Consider the following 21,413-nt stretch of genomic DNA (forward strand, 5'->3'; position numbering starts at 1 on the left):
TAAGCATGGTTGACTATTCCTAGGTGAACCATACATGAAACCTAAAATTTTCCATACTTTCAAAAAATAAGATCTAATAATATGCACACTAGAATCTAAAGTCAAAACTTAAGTTTCCACAAATACCATTGAAAAGATTACTCATCACGTTGTATAGAAGTTAAGAACTTAGAACCATGTAATAGGAGACTTGTCATTTGATGATTCGTTGAACATTAGCGGCCAAATACATCAATGCTAATGGTTTGAAATTTGAAGACTCGTAAGACATCAAAGTTGCATTTGTGGCCAGATATATCAATTATAAATTATTGAAAATTGCACTTGTGGCATAAACAAAGCAATCATCACTTTTTCCCCTTGTTGCCAGGACCAAGCATGGTATGTTTTTCATACTTTCTAATACCAAACATTTGCAAAATGTTTGGTAATTTTACCATACACATATGGAAGAGCTATGCAGTTGGGCAATATTATCACGTCTCAATTTACAGTCAGTCGTTTGACATCACCAAGTTCGGGAGAAAGAACATAGAAGATGTGGAGCCATCTTCCACTATAAAGCATCCCTCCAGCAAATTAGGACAACTGCTGCTCTGAAATTGGTGAGCTTTCAGACAGTTCTAGAGTTAAGCTATAATTAACAGGACTGCATGTCCAACATCTTCACATAACTCTCTCATCTCTAAGTACTCAAGCATCATGTCTGCCTTTTTCAGAAGTGCATAGCAAGGATCAATTGCTGCATACCTTTCTGAGATAAGACATTGTGTATTCAATCCAAAGCCTTGTTTGTTGTCGTAACTTGAAGAGAGAGAATGCTTTCCTTTGGTGCAGACGATTTATCAGCGGCTATCCTTCTGGAGATTCCAAACATCTGTCAACAAGTTATAATTAAAATCCATTCTCAGACAGCACAATTTGCTCTGCTCCTGCATTTGTGCATGCAGACGTGCATATACATACTGTGATTTAGCCAAATGCACTTAAAAAGTACTAGATTTGGAAACTTAGAAAGAAAGTGCTGGAGAGCAGTCAAACAAACTACTAATAATCAGACACTCACCACAAACAGAAGAAACATTGTTGCAGCTTGCCCCCCTCCCTCCCCAAAAAAAGAACAAAACAAACACAAAACAAAAAATAGAATGGGATGGTATGAAAAAAACCCAAATAAATAGAGATTTTCAAAGAGAGGGAATTAAAGAAAATCCAAAATCAGAGTAGAAAGCTTTGTAGAAGCAGATAGCTTGCTTGCATCTCGTAGCAAGTTTTAATGACTTTCCTGGCAATCACCCGAACCATGGTCCGATCAGCATGCAAAACTTAAAAGTGGAGGACAGAAATGAATGCAGGGAACTAAATTTAAACCTGTGACACGTCAACCTAGAGTTTAGGCATGCCTAAAGGTAGAAGAAATGCAATGTGCATAGAAGGTTCCAGCTGCAAACAGCTGATCAAGTGCTTAAGGAGGCACGAAGCGCAAAAATAATCCATTATGAGAAGCAAAAGTCTTTGAAACTGTGAGAGTGCACAACGGAAGAGGAAAACGAACACAGAGAAAAGGAGAAGAGAAAAGGCAGCAGGAAGAGAATAGAAGGCTGCATTGAATCTGAAATGAATGCTGAATACAATGGTAGACTGATCAGTCCCTGCACACAGCCCAAAGCATCAGTGAGGGCACCGGATCTGGCTGGAAAAATGATGACAGCACAGGAGACAGTGATGGTGACAAAGATGGAGTGTGCAGCCAGCAGTCCTCGATGGAGACGGAGAAGAATGCTGCAAACTGAGAGCACCTGCAGAAGACAGAAGACAGTGACCTGCCCCTACCTGACAATGGCTAACAAATTGCCAGAATATGTTGAAACTGGCCGATTGCATTTAATGCAGTTTGACTGGAGCTGATGGCAACCATCTGGAGCAAATTGCTGACAAATAGGCTGCACAACCTCTGGCAGGGCATGTGCAAATGGATCCGAAATGAAAGGCTATGGCTCATACAGATTCCTCATTGGCGGATGCTTCGCGCTATAGACAGATGATTGGGTCGTTGATGTTGGGAATAAAGGACCACAGTGCCTTTTATACATGCTCGGAGGTGAACACACCCTTAGCACTTGTACTTCAGTCATTTACATATAATTATCAAAAACCTAAAGAGTGGTACATCTTTTCGTACCCACACAACGTGCATCACTCTCTACTACTACTCGCACACACACACACTCTTCCCTCTCTCACTCTCTCCGGCATCGCCATTGCCTAACATTGAACCTTCATTGCACAGCAACCACCACAAGCTGAAGGTTGCAGGTCGTCAGTCCTAGTCAGGCGTGTGGCAGCCAACAGGCCCTCGACAAGCAGGTGACAGGTAGGACAGGTCAGCGCGGGGCAGTCAGGCCTTCAACGGGCAGTTTTGCAGGTCATCGGTCAGCGCAGAGCAGTTTGTCGACACGCGTGCTCGTCAGGGCAGGTCAGCGTGAGCGCAGGCAGTCATCCGCCGCCCATCATGTTTTTTTTTAATTTAAAAAGAAATCATTCTTTTCTTCAAAGGTCTGTCCTTTATTAAAATCTGCAGGCTTTCACACATGCACAAGCACAGTCCAACAAATCCCAGAGATTGGACACGCTTCTACTCCTAAAACTTGGGGATTTTGGCATACACGGGAAGATTTTACTCAACAGATTTGTTTGGCATCAGCAACGGCTCTGGCAAGCACTTGCTACCTTAGATACTTGGTTTTTGTAATTCCTGCTCCATCAGGGGCCGGTTTTCCTCATCTGGCAAGCCATCTTATTGATCCCAATCTTTTAGAGTATGTGCTCATAGCTGGTGATGATCTTCCTCGACTCCAATGGTATTCGAGGACCAGGTTTCGCTCCCTCGATAGCTGTCCTTCGTCTTCAAATTACTTCGACATCCTATTGCTTGGAGGACCCTAATGCATTTCACTCCCTTCAATGTGCAAATACCCTACAGGTGCTGCCACCTAATTTAGATGGGACAATGCAGTTATCTTCACACATTCGGCTTTGATATATTAGCTTTGTTCACTTGGAGTATGATTCAATGCTCTTAGTGTTTGTCATACACATTGTGTTTCTCTCCACAAGGCCTATCGTCTCTCTCATTCGCTTTCACAATAGTCATTTCTTAACATGGATTCTTGCACACTCCCGGGTCTCAGAAATTGGGGCTTTTCACATATGTGCAAAATTGCAATGGGACGTACAATTCTTGGAATTTCAACATATTAGACCCCATACAATTTGGGGCTTTTGCAAATTTTACAAAAATTGGGTCAAACTTGGTCTTGGTATGTACTTGCAATGCATGTCAGATGGGAGAGGATCGAGGTGCAGCTGAAGTGCAGTAGACAGTGTGAGAGTGAGAGACAGAGTTGAGCACGATACCCAATGCAATAGTACTGAATAGAGTGTTAGCTGAAAGTACAAATGATAACCCTTATACCTTAGGGTTATAAGGGGCTGTTCACACCCGAACACAGTAAGTGCCCGTAAGTGTGCACCACAAGCACATACAAAATAGTACACATAATCTGGGGGAAAAAACCTCTCCTACCGAGAGTAAAAAGTGCCCCAGTGTCCTAGTGATCACCCGCACACTCCCATATGAGCGTAGGCGTAAGTAAGGCGTGTGAGATACCCAACAAACCCCCCTGGAGTGAAGAGTGATCAAGTGTACAAGGATCATCCGCCACCAAAGGGCGTCAAATTCAAAGCATCGCGAAATGCTTCAAATTTGTCTCGTGGAAGAGCTTTGGTGAAGATGTCTGCCACATTGCTGGTGGTAGGACAGTAGACAAGGCTGATATCACCTGCATGTAGCCTCTCTCTGACAAAGTGGTAGTGAATCTCTATGTGTTTCGTGCGAGCATGAAACACAGGGTTCCGTGCCACTGCAATGGCACTCTGACTGTCAATATATAAAGGAGTAGGCTCCGTAACAGATACATCCAAATCAGCAAGTAAGCGTCTAAGCCATACGCACTCAACTGCAGTAGTGAAGGCTGCCTTGTACTCAGCTTCACATGACGACGTGGCAACAGTGGATTGTTTCTTGCTAAGCCAAGAAATGCATGACGAGCCAAGAAAGAAACAATTGCCACTAGTGGAGTGACGAGTATCAAAATCACCAGCCCAATCAGAGTCACTGTAAGCATGTAACTGCAGTGGTCCCCCCTTGGCATAAAGCAATCCAAGAGCTCTAGTACCCTGCAAGTAACGAAACACACGCTTCACAGCTTGCCAATGCGACATACGAGGCTGATGCATGTACCTGCTCAAAACTGAAACGGCAAACTGTATGTCTGGCCGAGTGTGGCATAGATAGATGAGACATCCCACTGCTGGAGCATAAGTATGGATATCAAACAAATCACTGTCATCATGTAATGACAGTTTGAGCCCAGGTTCCATGGGTGTACAAACTGGCTTGCAATCCTGTAAGCCAAACTTCTCAAGAAGTTGCCCAATGTACCTTGATTGACATAATCCAATGCCTCTAGCATCATGTACAAACTGGATGCCCAAGTAATAATGCAAAATACCCAAGTCAGACATGTCAAAAGTTTGCTGTAAATTATTTTTGAATGCTGAAATCTGATCAGCATGTGTTCCAGTGAGCAAAAGGTCATCTACATATAGACACAAAATCAGCATGGATCCCCCTTCTTTATGTACATAAAGGGTAGACTCAGATGGGCTGTTTACAAACCCCTGACTAAGCAAGAAAGCATCTATCTTTGCGTACCAAGCTCGTGGAGCTTGTTTCAAACCATATAGAGCTTTTTTCAGCTTGCATACTAAATTTTCTGAGCCTTCAACTGCAAAACCAATGGGCTGCTGTACATACACTTCTTCCTGAAGTTCCCCATGTAAGAATGCAGTCTTTATATCCAGCTGATGCACTTTCCAACCAAAATGTGCAGCCAAGGCAATCATAGACCGAATGGTCGTCATACGGGAGGTAGGAGCAAAGGTCTCCTCATAGTCAATGCCCTTTTTCTGTGCGTAGCCTTTAGCTACCAGCCGTGCCTTGTACTTATCTATGGATCCATCTGCATTCCTTTTCAATTTGTAGACCCATTTCGTACCAATGGCACGCTTGCCAACTGGCAAAGACACCAAATCCCAAGTATGATTCTTATGAATAGAATCCAATTCAGCTTGCATGGCTGCCATCCAATGCACACTATGTCGTGCATCCTCAAAACATTCAGGCTCCTCATTATCATGAGTACATGCTGCCATAACAAACTCCATGGAATGTGCTGAATCATGCAGTCGAGTTTGCCTTCGAGTACGACCGGCCAAGGGTGTTTCCAAATGACTATCTCTCATAGTCTGCGTGTACCATCTAGGCACCTGTCTTGCTTCCTGACTGTGTACAAGTTCCTTCTGAATTTCAGTTTCAGCAATGTGCTGATTTACTGCATGTTCCATAGGAGCAGCTGGCTGAACATTAGGTTCATTTGCTGAAGTACCAGCTGAATCACCAAATGTGATGGGCAGCAGCCCTTCAAAGACATCACGGGCAGCCTGATATGTATCAAAACCAGCCAAGGATAATTCTGATTTTTCATCAAATACAACATCCCTGCTGACAAAAACCTTCTTGGTCACGGGATCATAAAGTCTGTAGCCTTTGCTTTCGCTGCTATATCCCATAAAGATGCATTTTACAGCCTTGTTGTCCAACTTCTTTCGAAGTACCTGTGGAATATGGGCATATGCAAGACACCCAAAAGTACGGAAGTGGCCAACAGAAGGTTTGCGGCTGTGCCAAGCCTCAAAAGGTGTGACGGTTTTCAAGGCCTTGGTAGGGCATCTGTTCAAAATGTGGCAAGCGCACATGACGGCTTCCATCCAAAAACTATGAGGCAAACTCTTTGCCTTCAGCATACATCTGGCCATCTCCATGAGTGACCGATTTTTCCTCTCTGCTACCCCATTCTGCTGTGGAGTATATGCAGTAGTGTACTGATGGATAATGCCCTTCTGCTGCAAATAAGAATTCAGCATAGAGGACATGTATTCCCCCCCTCGGTCCGAACGGAGAGTCTTAATCTTGCAACCAGACTGAGTTTCCACAAGTGCACTGAAAGCCAAAAATGCATCATACACTTCTGACTTCTTTTTCAAGCAGTAGACCCAGCACAAACGTGTAAAGTCATCAATAAATGTTACAAAATAGTAACAACCACCCAATGACTGTGTCTGCATGGGCCCACAAACATCCGAATGCACAAGCTGCAATCTGGCTGTTGCTCTAAAAGCAACATCACGGGGAAAAGAGAAACGATGCATTTTCCCCAAAATGCAACCCTCGCATAAATGCTCAAGAGGTCTCTCCAAGAGAGGTAATCCATCCAACATCTTAGTACGCTGTAATAGCATCAAGCTGCCATAGTTTACATGCCCCAAACGAGCATGCCATAACTCTGCCTCTAACATAGCAGGAGTAAGAGTGGATGTCAAATATGCAGACTGATCTACCGAAAGAGCATCCAACTCATATAACCCATGACACAGAGAACCTGTCAAGACCAATGTCATGTGTTCCTTGTCACGGACCATGCAACGGTCATCATCAAAGGTGACCTGCAAACCACAACGTGCCATAGAAGAAATGGAAAGCAGATTCTTCTTAATGCCAGGCACATACAAAGCATCCTGTAGGCGGAGAATAGAGCCATCAATGGCTGTAAGCTGAATCTCCCCAATACCACGAACAGGGTATGATGCATTATTAGCACACTGAACAGACTTCCCAACGGGAGGTGCACCAAGAGAAGCAAACAAATCTCTACGAGATGTGATATGCCGTGAAGCACCACTGTCAAAGAACCAAGTGTCAGCATCTTCTGTAGAGCTAAATGCTCTATCAGCCCAAGAGACATCATAACTGCAAGTGTAAAAACAATAGTCCCTGTCTACAACAAAGGACGCGGACTCACTAGCAGTGGAAGGAGCTGCAGAAACAGACATCCCTGACTCCTTCTTCTTCTCTTTGGCGATGCGCTTCCTGCACTCAGTGATATAGTGGCCAGGCTTCTTGCAGTAATGGCATTTTCCTTTTTTTGCTTGCGTGCCCCCCTGTTTCTGACTTGTCTGTGAAGTGCTACTACTACCAGAACTCTGCGAAGCATTTTTCCCTTGGCTGTTTTTACCCTTCTGCCTTGACATAAAAGCCTGCTCAGAGGCTATACCATCCACACCACTGTTCCGTCTAGTTTGCTCCTCCTCTAGAAGCAAACTGACAAGCTGAATGAAAGTGATGGGCTCTTATGAAATCCTCATAGTGAGGTTCAAGGCAGTATGAAAAGCCAAGTAAGAGGGAGGCAGTGAATTCAATGTCGTAGAAAGCAGCTGCGCATCTGAGTAGTACTCATCCACATTCATGAGTTGCTCCCGCAAGTCCTGAATTTTGTTGAGATGATCCTGCATAGAATCACCCTCATTCATCTTTAGAGTCTCTAGCTCTTTCTTCAAGAAAGAGATGCGAGTCTCATTCTTTCCTGCAAACATCTGCTCCAATGTCAACCAAGCTTCTTGTGAAGAAGCTGCTGAACGAATATGAGGAATGATAGAACGCTGAACTGCCAATGCAATCAGCGACATAGCCTGTGCATCCCGTGTATCCCAAGCTTTCTGAGCTGCAGTTCTTGGGGGAAGTGGCTGAGCGGGCTGAGGTGGAGGGGGCTGAGGTTGCCCTCTTGCACGTCCTCCTGGAGGAGGAGTAGCGGGAGCCACAACTCCCGGTCGTGCTTCCTCTCCACTGACATAATCCCACAAATTTTTGGCCACTAATACATTCTTCATCATGAAAGACCAAAGGGAATAATTGTTCCCATCCAATCGGTCTTCCTTGGACACATAGGTGAATACATCTCCTCCCTGATTTGCCATTATTTCCCAAAAGGCAATAGAGCAATGTCAATGCAGTACGGGCTGGAAATCTGCAAATTTCCAGAAATTGCAGCAAACACAAGTCTGCAATTAATGTGCAAAGGGTACTCTGTCAAAAAACTGTCACTGATGCACGCTTCCCAAGGTGCAATTAGTGCTCAGCAGCACTAAAACATCAAAAGCCCCAAAATTTTCTGCCCAAAATTTCTGTCACAAATGTCTGTTACAAAAGCCCCAAAATGTGCATTCAATGTGTCACAGACAGACACAGCACGTTTCCCAATGCTGAAAACTGAACCTGCTGTTCAGCACGTTTCCCAATGCTGAACCTGAACCTGTTGCAGGAACTCCTGTGTAAAAGAAAAGTGCAGAATGTTACCTCTGCGTGTTGACGACGGGCACGATTCCCGAGGTAATGACTGCTGGGTACAGTCGGACTGACGCACAGGTACAGGCGTGCAGGTCCAGTGACACGCGCAGGCAGGACTGGGCGCGCGCTGGGCAGAGGAGGCGGCACCCAGGACTGGCTGGTGGAGACAGGTGGCGCGCTGGCAGCTGGAGCTGACGGCACAGGCTAGCTCAGCGCAGGGAGGCTGCGCAGGCAGACTGACAGGCGAAGGGGCACGCTGGGCAGACACAGGGCAGAGGACACGCTGGGCAGAGGTGGCAGCACGCAGGTACAGGTGGCGCGCTGGGCAGGGCGGTGTTGCGCGCTGATTGTTGGAGCTGCACGCTGGGCAGAGGAGTCGTCTGGTGCTGCGCGCTGACGGACTGACAGGCGCAGGCAGGACTGGGCAGGAACAGGCGGCTGGGGCAGAACTTGCGGGGGCTGCAGACTGCAGACTGAAGACTGCTCTGAGCTGAGCTCTGATACCAAATGTCAGATGGGAGAGGATCGAGGTGCAGCTGAAGTGCAGTAGACAGTGTGAGAGTGAGAGACAGAGTTGAGCACGATACCCAATGCAATAGTACTGAATAGTGTTAGCTGAAAGTACAAATGATAACCCTTATACCTTAGGGTTATAAGGGGCTGTTCACACCCGAACACAGTAAGTGCCCGTAAGTGTGCACCACAAGCACATACAAAATAGTACACATAATCTGGGGGAAAAAACCTCTCCTACCGAGAGTAAAAAGTGCCCCAGTGTCCTAGTGATCACCCGCACACTCCCATATGAGCGTAGGCGTAAGTAAGGCGTGTGAGATACCCAACAATGCAGTTTCTATGCAAACTAAGCAGATAGGACCTCGGACAAATTTGGGGCTTTTGCAAAATATGTGAAATTTTGGCAAAAATTAGCTTGTTCAGGAGTTATGTTTGATGTCATTTGAGCGATTTGAGCAAAGAAATATTGGGGCTTTTGACTGTGAGAGTTAAATTGGTACCTATGGATGCATTTGGAGTAAAAATTGCAGCTAAAATTTGGGGCTTTCTCATGTAACTCGTGTATTAGCCAGTGATACGGCTGCAATTGCTTGTGGTGTGTTGTAGCACACATTTTGTACCTCTGAAAATTAATATCCAAATCTGAAATTTCTGCAATTACTTGAATTTTCATTGCTAGTTGGTACTTGCTTTGTACCGTGGTCATTTGTGTAACATTTGGGCTCACATTCATTGCCCTTTGAGTCACCTTTGAGCTGTAAATCATGGCTGGCAGCAGTGATAGCAACAATCTTTTGAACATTAAGAGACTTGAAGATGCACACAACTTTTGCTATATGGTAGAAGCAGTGCTATAATGTCTTGCTGCAGAAGAAACAAGTGAAACCCATCAAAACAAAAGGAGTAAAACCAGCAACCATGGATCAAGAGGAGTGGGATGATTTAGATGAGCTTGCATGCTCTACCATAGAGCTTTCAATGTCAAACACTTTGCTTTTCAACATTGAGAAACTAAAATCTACCTATGATATGTGGCAAAGACTTGAGGAGTTATATGCTCAGAAAAGTGCAACCAGTAAGGTTTATTGGTTAAAAAGATTGAGGGACCTTCATATGGAGGAAGGTACAACCATGTCTGTACGTTTGAATGAGTTTAACTCTATTTTCAGCCAACTGATTGCCTTGGAATTTCACATTAATGAGGAGTTCAAGGCAACATTTTTGCTATGCACCTTGCCTAAAAGTTGGAACACTTTTAGGACAGCAATGAGTAATTCTAATGCTATGTTGTTATCTTTAGACAAGGAGAGCTCTTTACTCATGGAGGAGCTCAATAGGCAAAATATTTCAGCAAAGAAGTCTTCCAATACACTACATACTAGAGGCAAACCCCCAAAAGAAGGGCAACTTAGACAACAAAGCACATAGCAAGTCTCGTGGGAAAAATATGGAGTGCCATCATTGTGGCAAGAAAGGCTACTTCAAGCAGGATTGCTTTAAGTGGAAAAAAGAAAAGGGCAAAGACAAAAACATTGATGATAACAAAGATAAGAAAAAGAACAGCCAACATGCAAAGAAGAGTAGTGTGAAAATAGAGGAAGTCAATGTAGTCAATCACGAGAGTGGCAGTGGCAGTGATGTACTCTTTGCTTCTTCTCTTAGTGCACGATCATTGATTGCAGATTTTGATAATGACATGCACACTTGGATTCTTGATTCAAGTGCCTCATTCCATGTAATGCCACACCATGAGTGGTTCTTTAACTACAGTGGTGGTAGGCATGGTGTTGTCCACTTGGGGGACAATTATGCATGTGACATTGCAGGGATTGGCAATGTGCAGTTGGCATTTCAGCATGTTCAGTGTTCACTTTGCATAATGAGAGGCATGTACCCCAGCTTAAGAAGAGCTTCATAACCACACGGCAGCTAGATGATAAAGGCTATCATACCACTTTTGGGGATAGCAAATGGAAAATATGTAAGGGCTCTAGAATTGTTGCTAAAGACTCTATAAGTGATACTATGTATCCATTACATGTATCTAGTGTGTGTGATCATGTTGTCGCCATAACCGAGTAGCCAAGTGTGTCTTTGTGCAATAAAGCACTTTCTCGTTTCGGTTATTTGCCATGTTTGAGGTATGTTGATTTTGACCATTGTGATCGTTGTATTTATACAAGCATGCTCAATCATCACATAAATTTTCTCTTTTGCTAAAATCTTCATCCTTAGAGTTGGTACATTCAGATACATGTGAGATACCAAGGTTGTCTCTAGAGGAAAAGAAATATTTTATCACTTTTATTAATGATGACACATGCAAAGTATGGGTTTATCCGATCCATTGTAAAGACAAAAATTTGGATAAGTTTAAAAAATTCTTGACACTTGCTGAAAATATAACCAGCAAGACATTAAAGTATCTTTGCTCTGACAATGGTGGGAAATATGTGTCTGAAGCCTTTCATGCCTTTTATGATAGCAAAGGGATAAAAAGGGACCTCACTGCCCCTTGTAATCCACCCCAAAATGGTGTCGCAAAGCATATGAATAGGACTATTCAAGAGAAGGTCCATACCATACTATCTCATGCTACATTACCTCATGGTATTTGTGCAAAGGCTGTTATGGAAGGCGCACTCTTGATACATCGGTCACCAAGCAGGTCTTTGGGGGGGAAAATTCCTCAAGAAGTGTGATCGAGCAAACCACCTTCATATACACACTTAAGTGTTTGGCTGCGAGGCATTTGTGCACATACGCAAAGAACAACGCAACAAATTGGACCCAAAGTCCTGTAAATGCATTTTCCTAGGATATGGTGACAAGGGAGAAATGGGGTACAAGTTATGGGATCCCAAAAAAAGGAAAATTGTACACAGCAATAATGTAATCTTCTAGAAAGATCGCATCCATAAACAGGCTGAAAAGATAGAAGAAGTGAAAAGAGTTGTGTTCCAAGAAAAAATTACCTGTAAAATAGAAAGAGTGCCCGCTATACAGCAGCAAATACCTACTGTAATGACCCTATAAATGTAGGGAATGATGCTGAAATTGATCAGCAAGAAGTTGCACATGATATACCATAGTTTCAGCAAGAAAATAAGCCACTGGAACAGCCGGAATAGGCAGTACAACATGCTGAATCTTTGGAACAGCAAGCTGTTAATGCAAATTTGCAAGATAAATACCCAGCAAACACTGATCATTAGATCCATAGGTCAACCAGAAATACCAAACAACCAAATAGGTTTGTTCTTGGTGTGAATCATGTCGCTGATTATGTCACGTTGAAACATTGTGGTAAACCGTCATGCTTAAAGGAAGCAATGGACAAAAAGGACAACAAGAAATTGTATAAAGCTATGCTATCAGAGATGGAATCTCTAAAGAAGAATGGTACTTGGGATTTGGTGCATTTGCCCAAGGGATAGAAAATCCTACCATGCAAATGGGTTTACAAAATAAAGGTCACCTCTGGTTCCTTGCCAAAGTACAAAGCATGGCTGGTTGCCAAAGGGTACAAACAAAAACATGGGATTGACTTTGATGAGATCTTTTCTCATGTAGTCAAAATGACTACTTTGCAAACCATATTAGGTTTGGTTGCATGTGAGGATATGAAACTCATACAGATGAATGTAAAGACTGTTTTCTTACATAGTGATCTACATATGACCTATATATGCAACAGCCAGAAGATTTTGTAGCTAAGGGGTAAGAAAAGATGGTATGTAAACTTAACAAAAGCTTGTATGGACTGAAACAAGCACCGCGTGAATGGTATCATAAGTTTGATACATTCATGCAATCTCAAGGTTTTAAAAGAAGTCAAAGTGGATCACTGCTTGTATACCAAGAAGACAGCAGATGGCAGCCTTATTATACTGATTTTGCATGTGGATGGTAGGGATGTTCATGCGTTAGACACATTGAAGCAGAACCTACATAGTAGCTTTGATATGACAGATCTTAGTAAAGCAAATCATACTCTTGGCATGTGTATACTCACGGACACATCGAAAGGTCTTCTTTATCTTTCACAGCAAGAGCATGTATCCAAGATTTTGCAGCGTCTCAATATGAAAAAGGGGAAAGCAATTGATGTACCATTACCTCCATATGTGAAACTCAATGCAAAGGACAGCCCTACATCAGATGATGAAAAGTCTTAAATGGCCAAGATCCCATATGCTTCAGCTATAGGTAGTTTAATGTATGCTATGGTTGCTACACGTCCTAACATAGCATTTGCGGTGGGAGTGGTTAGCAGGTATATGACACATCCTGGTAGAAAGCATTGGAAAGCATTGAAAGGTATCATGAGATATCTTAAGGACACAAAGGATGTGTGCATCTACTTTGGAAAGCAAAAAGCATATGTTGTTGGCTTTACGGATGCAGACTATGTTGGTCATGCTGACTGCAAGAAGTCTACTTCAGGGTAATGCATTCACCTTCACAAGGGGAGCAATTTCTTGGATCTCCGTGCTACAAAAGTATATGCATTGTCTACTACAAAGGCAAAGTATGTGGCTGCCACTGAGGCATACAAGAAAGCTTTATAGTTTTCACATCTAGTGGGAGAGCTTGGTATTACTAAGACTCCTGTCCTCCACTATGATAGTCAAAGTACTATCATGCTAGCATGGAATCCTGTCTTTCATGCAAAGACGAAGCACATATAGGTGAAGTATCACTTTATCAAAGATATACTTGATAGCAAAAGCATTGAGCTTGTGAAGGTACATACAAATAATAATCCTACAGATCTTCTCGTGAAAGGACTTCCAATAGAGCAGTTTGCTCATTGCAGACAAATGATGGGTTACACTTAGCATTAACATGTGTATCATTGAATGAAATCTCGGTGCTTTGAAGTTGCATTTGTTACACTTCAGTTGAATGATTATACATGTTGTGACACTAATAGTTTGGGGATACTTACTATCGCCCTATGTTGCTGTAACATGTCTACCTATTCGCTTACAAGACACGTCTTAGCAGCCCATCGCGAAGAGAGTCTAGAAAGCGCCGCCCGGCACTCCCACGGAATGTCACAGGGTTTGCGATCTAGGTCCTCCCAAGTCTGCCACGAAGCAAAAGCATTCCGGCCGTTCCCACTTAGGACCGACCTGAATCAGGGTTCTTCTAGTGGTCAAATTCCTAGAATGGTAGGTAGCGTCGAACCCCAGGCGAACTACTTTACGCAGAAACGTCAGGGTCGAAGCGGATTCATACTGCACTTAGTTCAAGAAGAATGGGAAACGAGAGGGATGCAAAGCTCGATCTCTCTGTCCATAAGGCATAGTCTCATTCCGTTCCCCTAAAACAGCATAAATCGGAATTCTAGTAACCTAGACTCTAGGTCAACGTTCCTTGCTGTTCATTTCCTTCGAGAAAAGTTTCCGACCAACCGGGACTACCCATCTGTAGGACGGACCCATGGCCACATCCACCCCACTTTCCTCAGGGTTGTTTTAGTTGTCTAATTACCTACCACATTTAGTTGGACACGCATAAAACAGCTTCCTTAATTAGCCAATTAGTCACCGGTTCCTTCATGTAATCTTAGCACAGACATAGAAAAACAGTGTCAAACAAGTTCCTTTTCAACAAGTTATCTTATTAATCAGTCTTTGGAATACATCATAATAATCCAGCCCGTAGGCTAATCCATAATCCGCCCGAAGGTAATCCAGCAATCCTCAGGGATTACTAATCCAAGTTTCCGCCCATAGACTAGTATGCGGGCCTCGAGATCCAATCCCGAGTCACGTCGGCCTTTTGTGCAGGACCCGAAAGGCAAGGGATTTACGGCCAAAGCCCCCCATGGCACCCAAGCGTCCTCCTACTCCAAGTAGCACCCAACGGAGAGACCTCTCGCAGCAGGTTCAGTCCACGTTCTTGACGCGGCTAACAACCCCCTTGGTTAGGGTCAAGCAGACAGTCGGGGGTAATTGATGCTGCCTCTCCCTCCAAGCCTTCAACCTGAAGCAATTAATTATTTTCCAGCCTTAGATTCCTTAAGCAAAGAAGTACAAACAGTACTCCTAACTGTACAAACACAATCAATCCAGTGGTCGTTTATTTGGCCAACTGCTAAGGTGTAAATACTCTTCTCCGAATGCGTCCAGCATCCGATCCGGGATCAATTGCGACTTGGCAAGATCCCCCAAGGGTTTATTTGTTTACCCTTTTATCCTTGGGTTAGGATTTATACCCTGTCAACCCAAATTAGCAAACGCCTTAGGTTCCTTAAGTTAAGACAGTAAATCCTGGGCAATCCCCGTCGCTTTAACTTGGTTTGTCCAATGCTCGTTACCCTAACTTGGCAACTCAGTAGCAGGATTTCTCGTCCTCTTGCAAGTTAGACCTACACTAGAACCTACCAACCTTGTTCTAAGGAGTGGCAACTCTTCTTTGTGATTTAACACAAAACCATGTGACATTGCAACTTGTTACATCGAAGTCGCATCTGACTTGTGGGACCATCTTTCCCATCAATCGGCATACCTTGGTCAAGAAATACGTTTAGTCAAGAGGTAGAGTTTGGGAGTCCTTCTTACCCAACCCAACCCTAACCTTACTAGGTTACAACGCTTGGTCTAGGGCTTCTAAACTCAATTAGAAGTCTAGTATTAGGTCATTCGATCCTTAGGTAAAAACCCTAGATTATTGTTGTATGGGCATCCACTTAACCCAACCATTCCGTGAATGTGGGTAGGATCCTTTAGGATTGGAAAGTCTTGACTTGGCATCCCAAGTGCGATACTAGGCATCCCTTGAGGGTCATAGCATTACAAGTGATTTGGCTAAATTGGTCTACTTGTCGTGCGACAAGAAACGATCTTTTCTTAGACATGCTAAATTTGTTCTAAAGGTGTAAATAGTTGCAAGACATCATATTATGTGCAAATATGCGATTCATTACTTCTATGCAACTATAAGGTTTGCAATAACTACTATTTTTCCTTGCTAAAATCATGATGATTGACAATTTGGAAAATAACTTGCGTAAAACCTACATGGATTTACATCAAGAGCTTTGCCTACAACCTTTCGTTTAATGCAGTTGAATTTCAAGCTTTAATATGACATGCAATCTTTTCTAGATACAATTTTGATAAATGAAGTTCATGCATGACGAATATCATAAGACTATTGTTGACTTAATCCATTCTACAAGCATCTTTGCATGCAACATGCAAGTCCGTGGTTTCATTTTCATGCCATGCAATTCTTTAGACAACATCTAACGGATGTTAACGATTTTCTCATGCAAATCACAACAAGGAAGTTATTGCCTAAATGCAATATATGCTTGTTCTTTTCCACGGCCAATCAAAGATGCATTTAAACAATTTCATCTTTTAAACCTAAGCAATATGTGCTTGGGATTTGCAACTTGGAAATGCAAGCAACCCAATTGCACGATATGCACTAACTCTTGTAAATCATTCAAGGAGATAATTTCCCAAATGTATTTTATCTTTACTACATGAATTAGAGACAAGCGTAAATGCATTCTTCCCATGGAGTTAAACGAGCCTAATGCATTTCTTTTATGTGAAATTAAACTCATAGAACCTGGGCATGAGGACTTGTAGGAATATCCACGCGTAGACTTGGGTTCGAGACTTCCGCGCGTGCGCCTTGCATCTTTTGTTTTCGGGCCATTTATGCTACGTATTTTTTTATTGCAGCAGCTTTCCTCGGGTTACTCGCGCGTCCTGGAGACTCACAGTCCGCGAGTCTTCCTCTCCTGCGCGAGATCAGGGCCTTGGAGGCTTGGGTTTTTAAATCCCGGGGATAAGCCGTATGCACAAGGCTTATGGAAGCTTGCCTTTAGAAGCTTCTTATTCTTCTGTCACAGAACGTGACGTGGAGGGGAATGATTGGGAAGGAGGGAAGGACGACGACGAAGAGGATGATTATGGAGGTGATGTTGATGGCGATGGAGTGGGCGGCAGCAGTGCGGCTGCAGGCAGACTGCGTAGCGGAATTGGCGATGGCGATGGCGATGGCGGCAGCCCTTTGGACAGGCAGCACGGCGTTTTTTCCTAATTCCTTCTCCCCTTGTGCCTCCCCCGAAGCTTAAGGGGAAGGTTATATAGCCTTTGAGTGGGAGGGGGGGGAATAACCACCCCCGTGGCACTTGCATGATTTCCCCCTTCTCTCCATGCACTCCACCACTACGCCTTCCTCTCACACTCTCTCTCCCCCTGCCATGCATCGGCTGAGGGGAGGGGGTAATTATTATAAAAAATTGCCTTAATCTTACCCATTATCCAATTGCCCCTTTTTCCAAGAAGGGTGTTCTCATGCGGCTTTGCGGTCTTCAAGCCCCGGCCTCTTTTGCATGACATGGAGCCGGATTTTAACATTGTGCGCGGATGGAACACTTAGCCACCGAAATTAATCGACGCGGGAGATGACTTTGCACAGCTTTTGCACGGGCGTGCGGTGATCAAAGTTCTTTAATATTTCGAGCTGAAATATTACAGTTGCATCCGGAAACCTGTATATTAGAAAGACTCCTAGTAACCATAGTTGGATACACGATGTGATCCTCCACCTATGTGAGACTTGAACTTGCAATGGCACAAATGATAGTGGGGAAACTCCTACCATCGCCCCATGTCATCTGTTAGCAAGTGATACATGCGATGGCACTAATAACATGGAGAATCTTGTTATTGTCATGTGTCATCCATTAGTATGTGTGGCATGCGATCGAGGTCGCTTGCTTCTTTCAAGAGGGGGGTATGTCACCAGGTTGTGATACTTTTTGCAGTTGCTTTCCTTATTTACTTATATAAATATTTTATTTTTCTTTCCTTTAGTTGTTGCTTTGTACCCCCAAAGTTCTCTTGGATTAAGCCAAGATCTTTGCATGGCCAAAAGAGGCAGCCATTGGGACAAATTGAACTAATGGTTTGTCTAGGCCTTAGGACCAAATTGAATGGGCACTAAAGAATAGAATGCCAATGGTTTGGGACTGTGTGCTTAGCCACTGGAGATGGTGCACGACAATGAGCCTGGCCAAGACAGAAGATGCACATGTGAGAATACTCACAGAATAAAAGACACCGTAACTGAGCCGCATTACACTTTTTGATGTGGTTGCAATGATATAAGCTGCTTAGGACAACTTGAGGAATGCAAGGGTTATCATCCCTAAAATTTAGGAAGTTACTATTTTTGGACCCCAGAATCTGTTCGCCTCATTATTGTCATTTTTGCACAAGGATTAATTATCTCGTCTATGCCAAGGTCAAATTTTGCACCAATCATGGAGAAATTTAAACCAAAAGGTTTAAACGGAAAAATTGTTTCATATATGCCATGTGTCATAATTTGAGCATAAATTCTCAAAAGAGAGAGAGAGAGAGGGCATTTTAAAAAAATGTAATAGGCAGGAGAGGTAGATCTAAATGTGAAGTTTTCAGGGGCCGAGAGCAAATTGTTGCAAGTATATCAGCTATGGAGAGTACTTTTTCATCTCTAACTCATGTATGGAGGTAGAGCTTGCTCCCTCTGGTCAACTCTCTCTCTATTCTCAAAGGAAATGCTCTACATGATAGGTTGATTCCATCGAATGTACAATTCTATATTTTCTTTGCACTTTTGCTAAGGCAAGAGCCTCATTGTCCAAGTTCAGAAGCAACTAATTGCTTCTCCAGTGCAGGAACTGAAGAAAGTGATGACCACACCACACAGGAACAGGGTTTTCAACTCTAATTTAGTGTTGTTTGTGGGACTATTTTACTGTTGAAATGAAGCCTAGATCAAAGGATTTGTAGTCCAACTGGTATGGAACAAATTTAAAATGGAATAAGGCTGAGAACAAGTCAAGAAACAGGTGAAAAACAGTAAATACAGAGTTCTGCACATTGCAATTCTACACTTGAATTATTGAGTTATGCTCACAGAAAGTGTTTTTCTACTTGGGATGTTGTTTTGGATATGTTGTACTGTCCTTATGCAGCTGAAATTTACTCAGAAAAGATGAAAGCCAACTATTCACAAGACATGTTATTTTTGTAATTTTCCATCTTTTAATTGAAAAAGAAATACCGAAAAGGAGGCCGAAATTCGGGGCCAATCTGGCGGTGAGCAAGGGACTGAGGTCTCTGTTTGTGTGTATGTGAAAAGACCAGGTATTAATTGAAAGGACTACCGCTTTATGTGAGTCATAGACCGGTTGCATCAATGGTGAGATACTCCAAAGCAAAACATAACAGAGAGAAAATCTAACTAAAAAGACAATGCAATGAATGTGTATGTGTGTGAGTAAATGCAGCGGAAGACATAAGAATGGAAAAGCTAAGGACAATGAATCCTATGGGCCCGACTCTAAGAGCGTGAAAAATGAATGCTAGACTGACCTAGGGTATCCTAAAGGACCTAGAGACATGCTAGTCTAAGGTGTCCACCATCACGTACAGCCAGTAGCAAGGCTCTGCCAAGGGAACGCCTGACGAGATGGAGAGGAAGGTGAGATGGATGCATGAAGTGCAACGTGATCAGAACCTGTAGATCAATCAGCCAGTCCCTCAAGGGTAGTGAAAGAGACTGTCTGCTGAGGCTGTGCTCGAGCCACATGTCCAGCAGCAGCAACAAGTACTGAAGCAACAGATGAAGCAGGAGAGGAAGGCGTAGCCCCATTGGACTATGCAGTCGCAGCGGTCTGCTGAGGCTTTTTAAGTGGAAGACCTTGGGCCTTAGAGCAACACTCCTTGTCCACATGGATTGCTCTCTGGTAGTGTATGCAAAACCAGTTTTTCTTAAGAAATTGCTATCAGATAGGTCTAGATTCTTTGGTTCCATCTAAGGAAGAGGAGTCACCTTTTGATTGGCTTGCCTTTGCATCTTGCGAGTTCCTGCCACTATTGGTTTTCCCTCCTGAAGAAGAGGTAACCAACCCCCTCTGCTCTGAATAAGGCTGTGATGAGGATTTCTTGGGGACTTCACCATGCAGCCTCGCATAACACAAGAATTGGTACTCAAACTTGTAGAAGGTTGGCAATCAAGGCTGTGAAATGTACTGAATGAAATTGAAGTATTTTTCGGGCAACTTATTCAAGAAGAACGTAACCTCATCGTCGTCTGACTTTGGAGAGCCAGTAGTGGCGAACTCAGCGAGTAACCTCCTATATTCAACCAGCTTGATTTTCAAATCATCCCCTTCCTTAATACAGAACTCTTGAAGCTCAAAGTCGAGATTTATGCGCCGAGTACGATCTCGGGCCGTATAGCGGTTGAGAAGGTGACTCCAACACTCTGATGCACGCGGGAAGTGTTGTATCTAAGAGTGAAACTCAAGAAGCAATCCCTATATCAGCTCAACATTGGCTGTGGCATTGCGGGCTCTCCACTGACGGATGTAGTTAGGGTGAGCTAGTTGAGGGTCCGGCATAGGCTCTGGACCAATGACGAGGTTCCTAAGACCCTGAGACTCAAGTACTTGTTGCATGAAATTCGACCAAGTGGTGAAATTCAACCCGTTAAAACGAGTCCTATCGGTGAAGGCATTCTTAGCCGTTGCAACAAGAGTGGTAGTGCTCAGAGATGGGTAGTGTGAAAAAGTGTAATGGGGGTAAGATGAGGGAGGGGAGTGCACTTGGGAATGGGGCCCAGAGTGCCTACCCAGAGTGCAAGGTGAATCCATAGCTAGGGATCGGCTGACTAGGCATGGGCATGGTAGCCACATGAGTAACCCAAGGAGGTGGGATGAGAACATGTGGAGCAAAAGATGGGAATCTCTGCGTAGGTGTAACCCAAGGAGAGTGTGAAAACGCGGCATAAGCTAAGGATGGAAACCCCTGCGTCTGAGTGGGCATGTGAAAGGTGAATCTAGCAGTAGTGAGGGGGATGCCCATCACAGCCATCCCAGGTACTTTGGGTGTGCTCATTTGCCGAAAGGTGAGAGAGACTATGTTAAAGGGTAGCATTCCCCCTAACAAAGTACCATGGTGCAAAGAGGTAGAGAATGGGGTAGAGAAGAAGAAGGTGCTAGGAGCGGAGATGGAAGATCCAACCCCTAGTGTGTGTGAAGCGGATATGGAGTGTAATCCAAGATTTTGAAAGGATAAAGAGAGATGATCAAGGGTGGAGGTAGAAGAGGGTGGGATGGGAGGGAAGTGAAGTGTGTGTTACATGCTCAAATGAAACAGAAGCTGTAAATATACATGTATTCCATGTGCTTCATAAGCCCCCTCTATTGAAGTTCACATATGCAAAGCCATCCAAATCCTATACCTCAAAAGAAGAAACAGGCGAGGGTTTTGATTCATGCAACTCAAAAGAATTGTACAAACCTAACATTGGACATGGCTGAGATGATGAAGATGGATCGTCAAACATTCTGAATGCTGTATATCCTCCGTGATCGGAGAGATGGCCAGCCTCACTAAGTGGTCCGAATGTGGTAGTAAAACTGGTAGGAGGGTAGGAGGGGTGAAAACATCACCGTACTTGTTGCGATAGTACTCCTCAAAGTCCTCCTCTATCATGTTAGTGAAATCTGAAATAGAAGTAGAAAAAGAAGGTGAAGGTGAAAGTGGAGTGTTGTCCTCCTCACCGA

At 43.6% G+C, this 21,413-nt stretch overlaps 1 protein-coding gene across 2 annotated transcripts in view; it reads right to left on the minus strand.

Annotated features, from left to right (window-relative positions):
- Positions 1-201: 201 nt before the first annotated feature.
- LOC148025457 (uncharacterized) overlaps positions 202-21,413 on the minus strand; it is a 32,842-nt gene continuing 11,630 nt past the window's right edge. Inside the window, exons 2-3 of one of the 2 annotated variants that reach the window (XM_087692589.1) lie at positions 751-877; positions 202-596 (exon numbers count right to left, since the gene is read on the minus strand). In XM_087692589.1, the coding sequence (XP_087548715.1) occupies positions 776-877 (102 nt within the window). In that variant the 3' untranslated portion in view covers positions 202-596; positions 751-775. Of the gene's footprint in view, positions 878-21,413 lie in introns of both variants that reach the window. The other variant, XM_087692588.1, reaches the window with a different exon arrangement.

This window comes from Lygodium microphyllum, chromosome 14 (genome assembly GCF_053477565.2).
Source record: "Lygodium microphyllum isolate KBCC chromosome 14, Lygodium_microphyllum_v1.1.10, whole genome shotgun sequence".
NCBI lineage: Eukaryota > Viridiplantae > Streptophyta > Polypodiopsida > Schizaeales > Lygodiaceae > Lygodium > Lygodium microphyllum.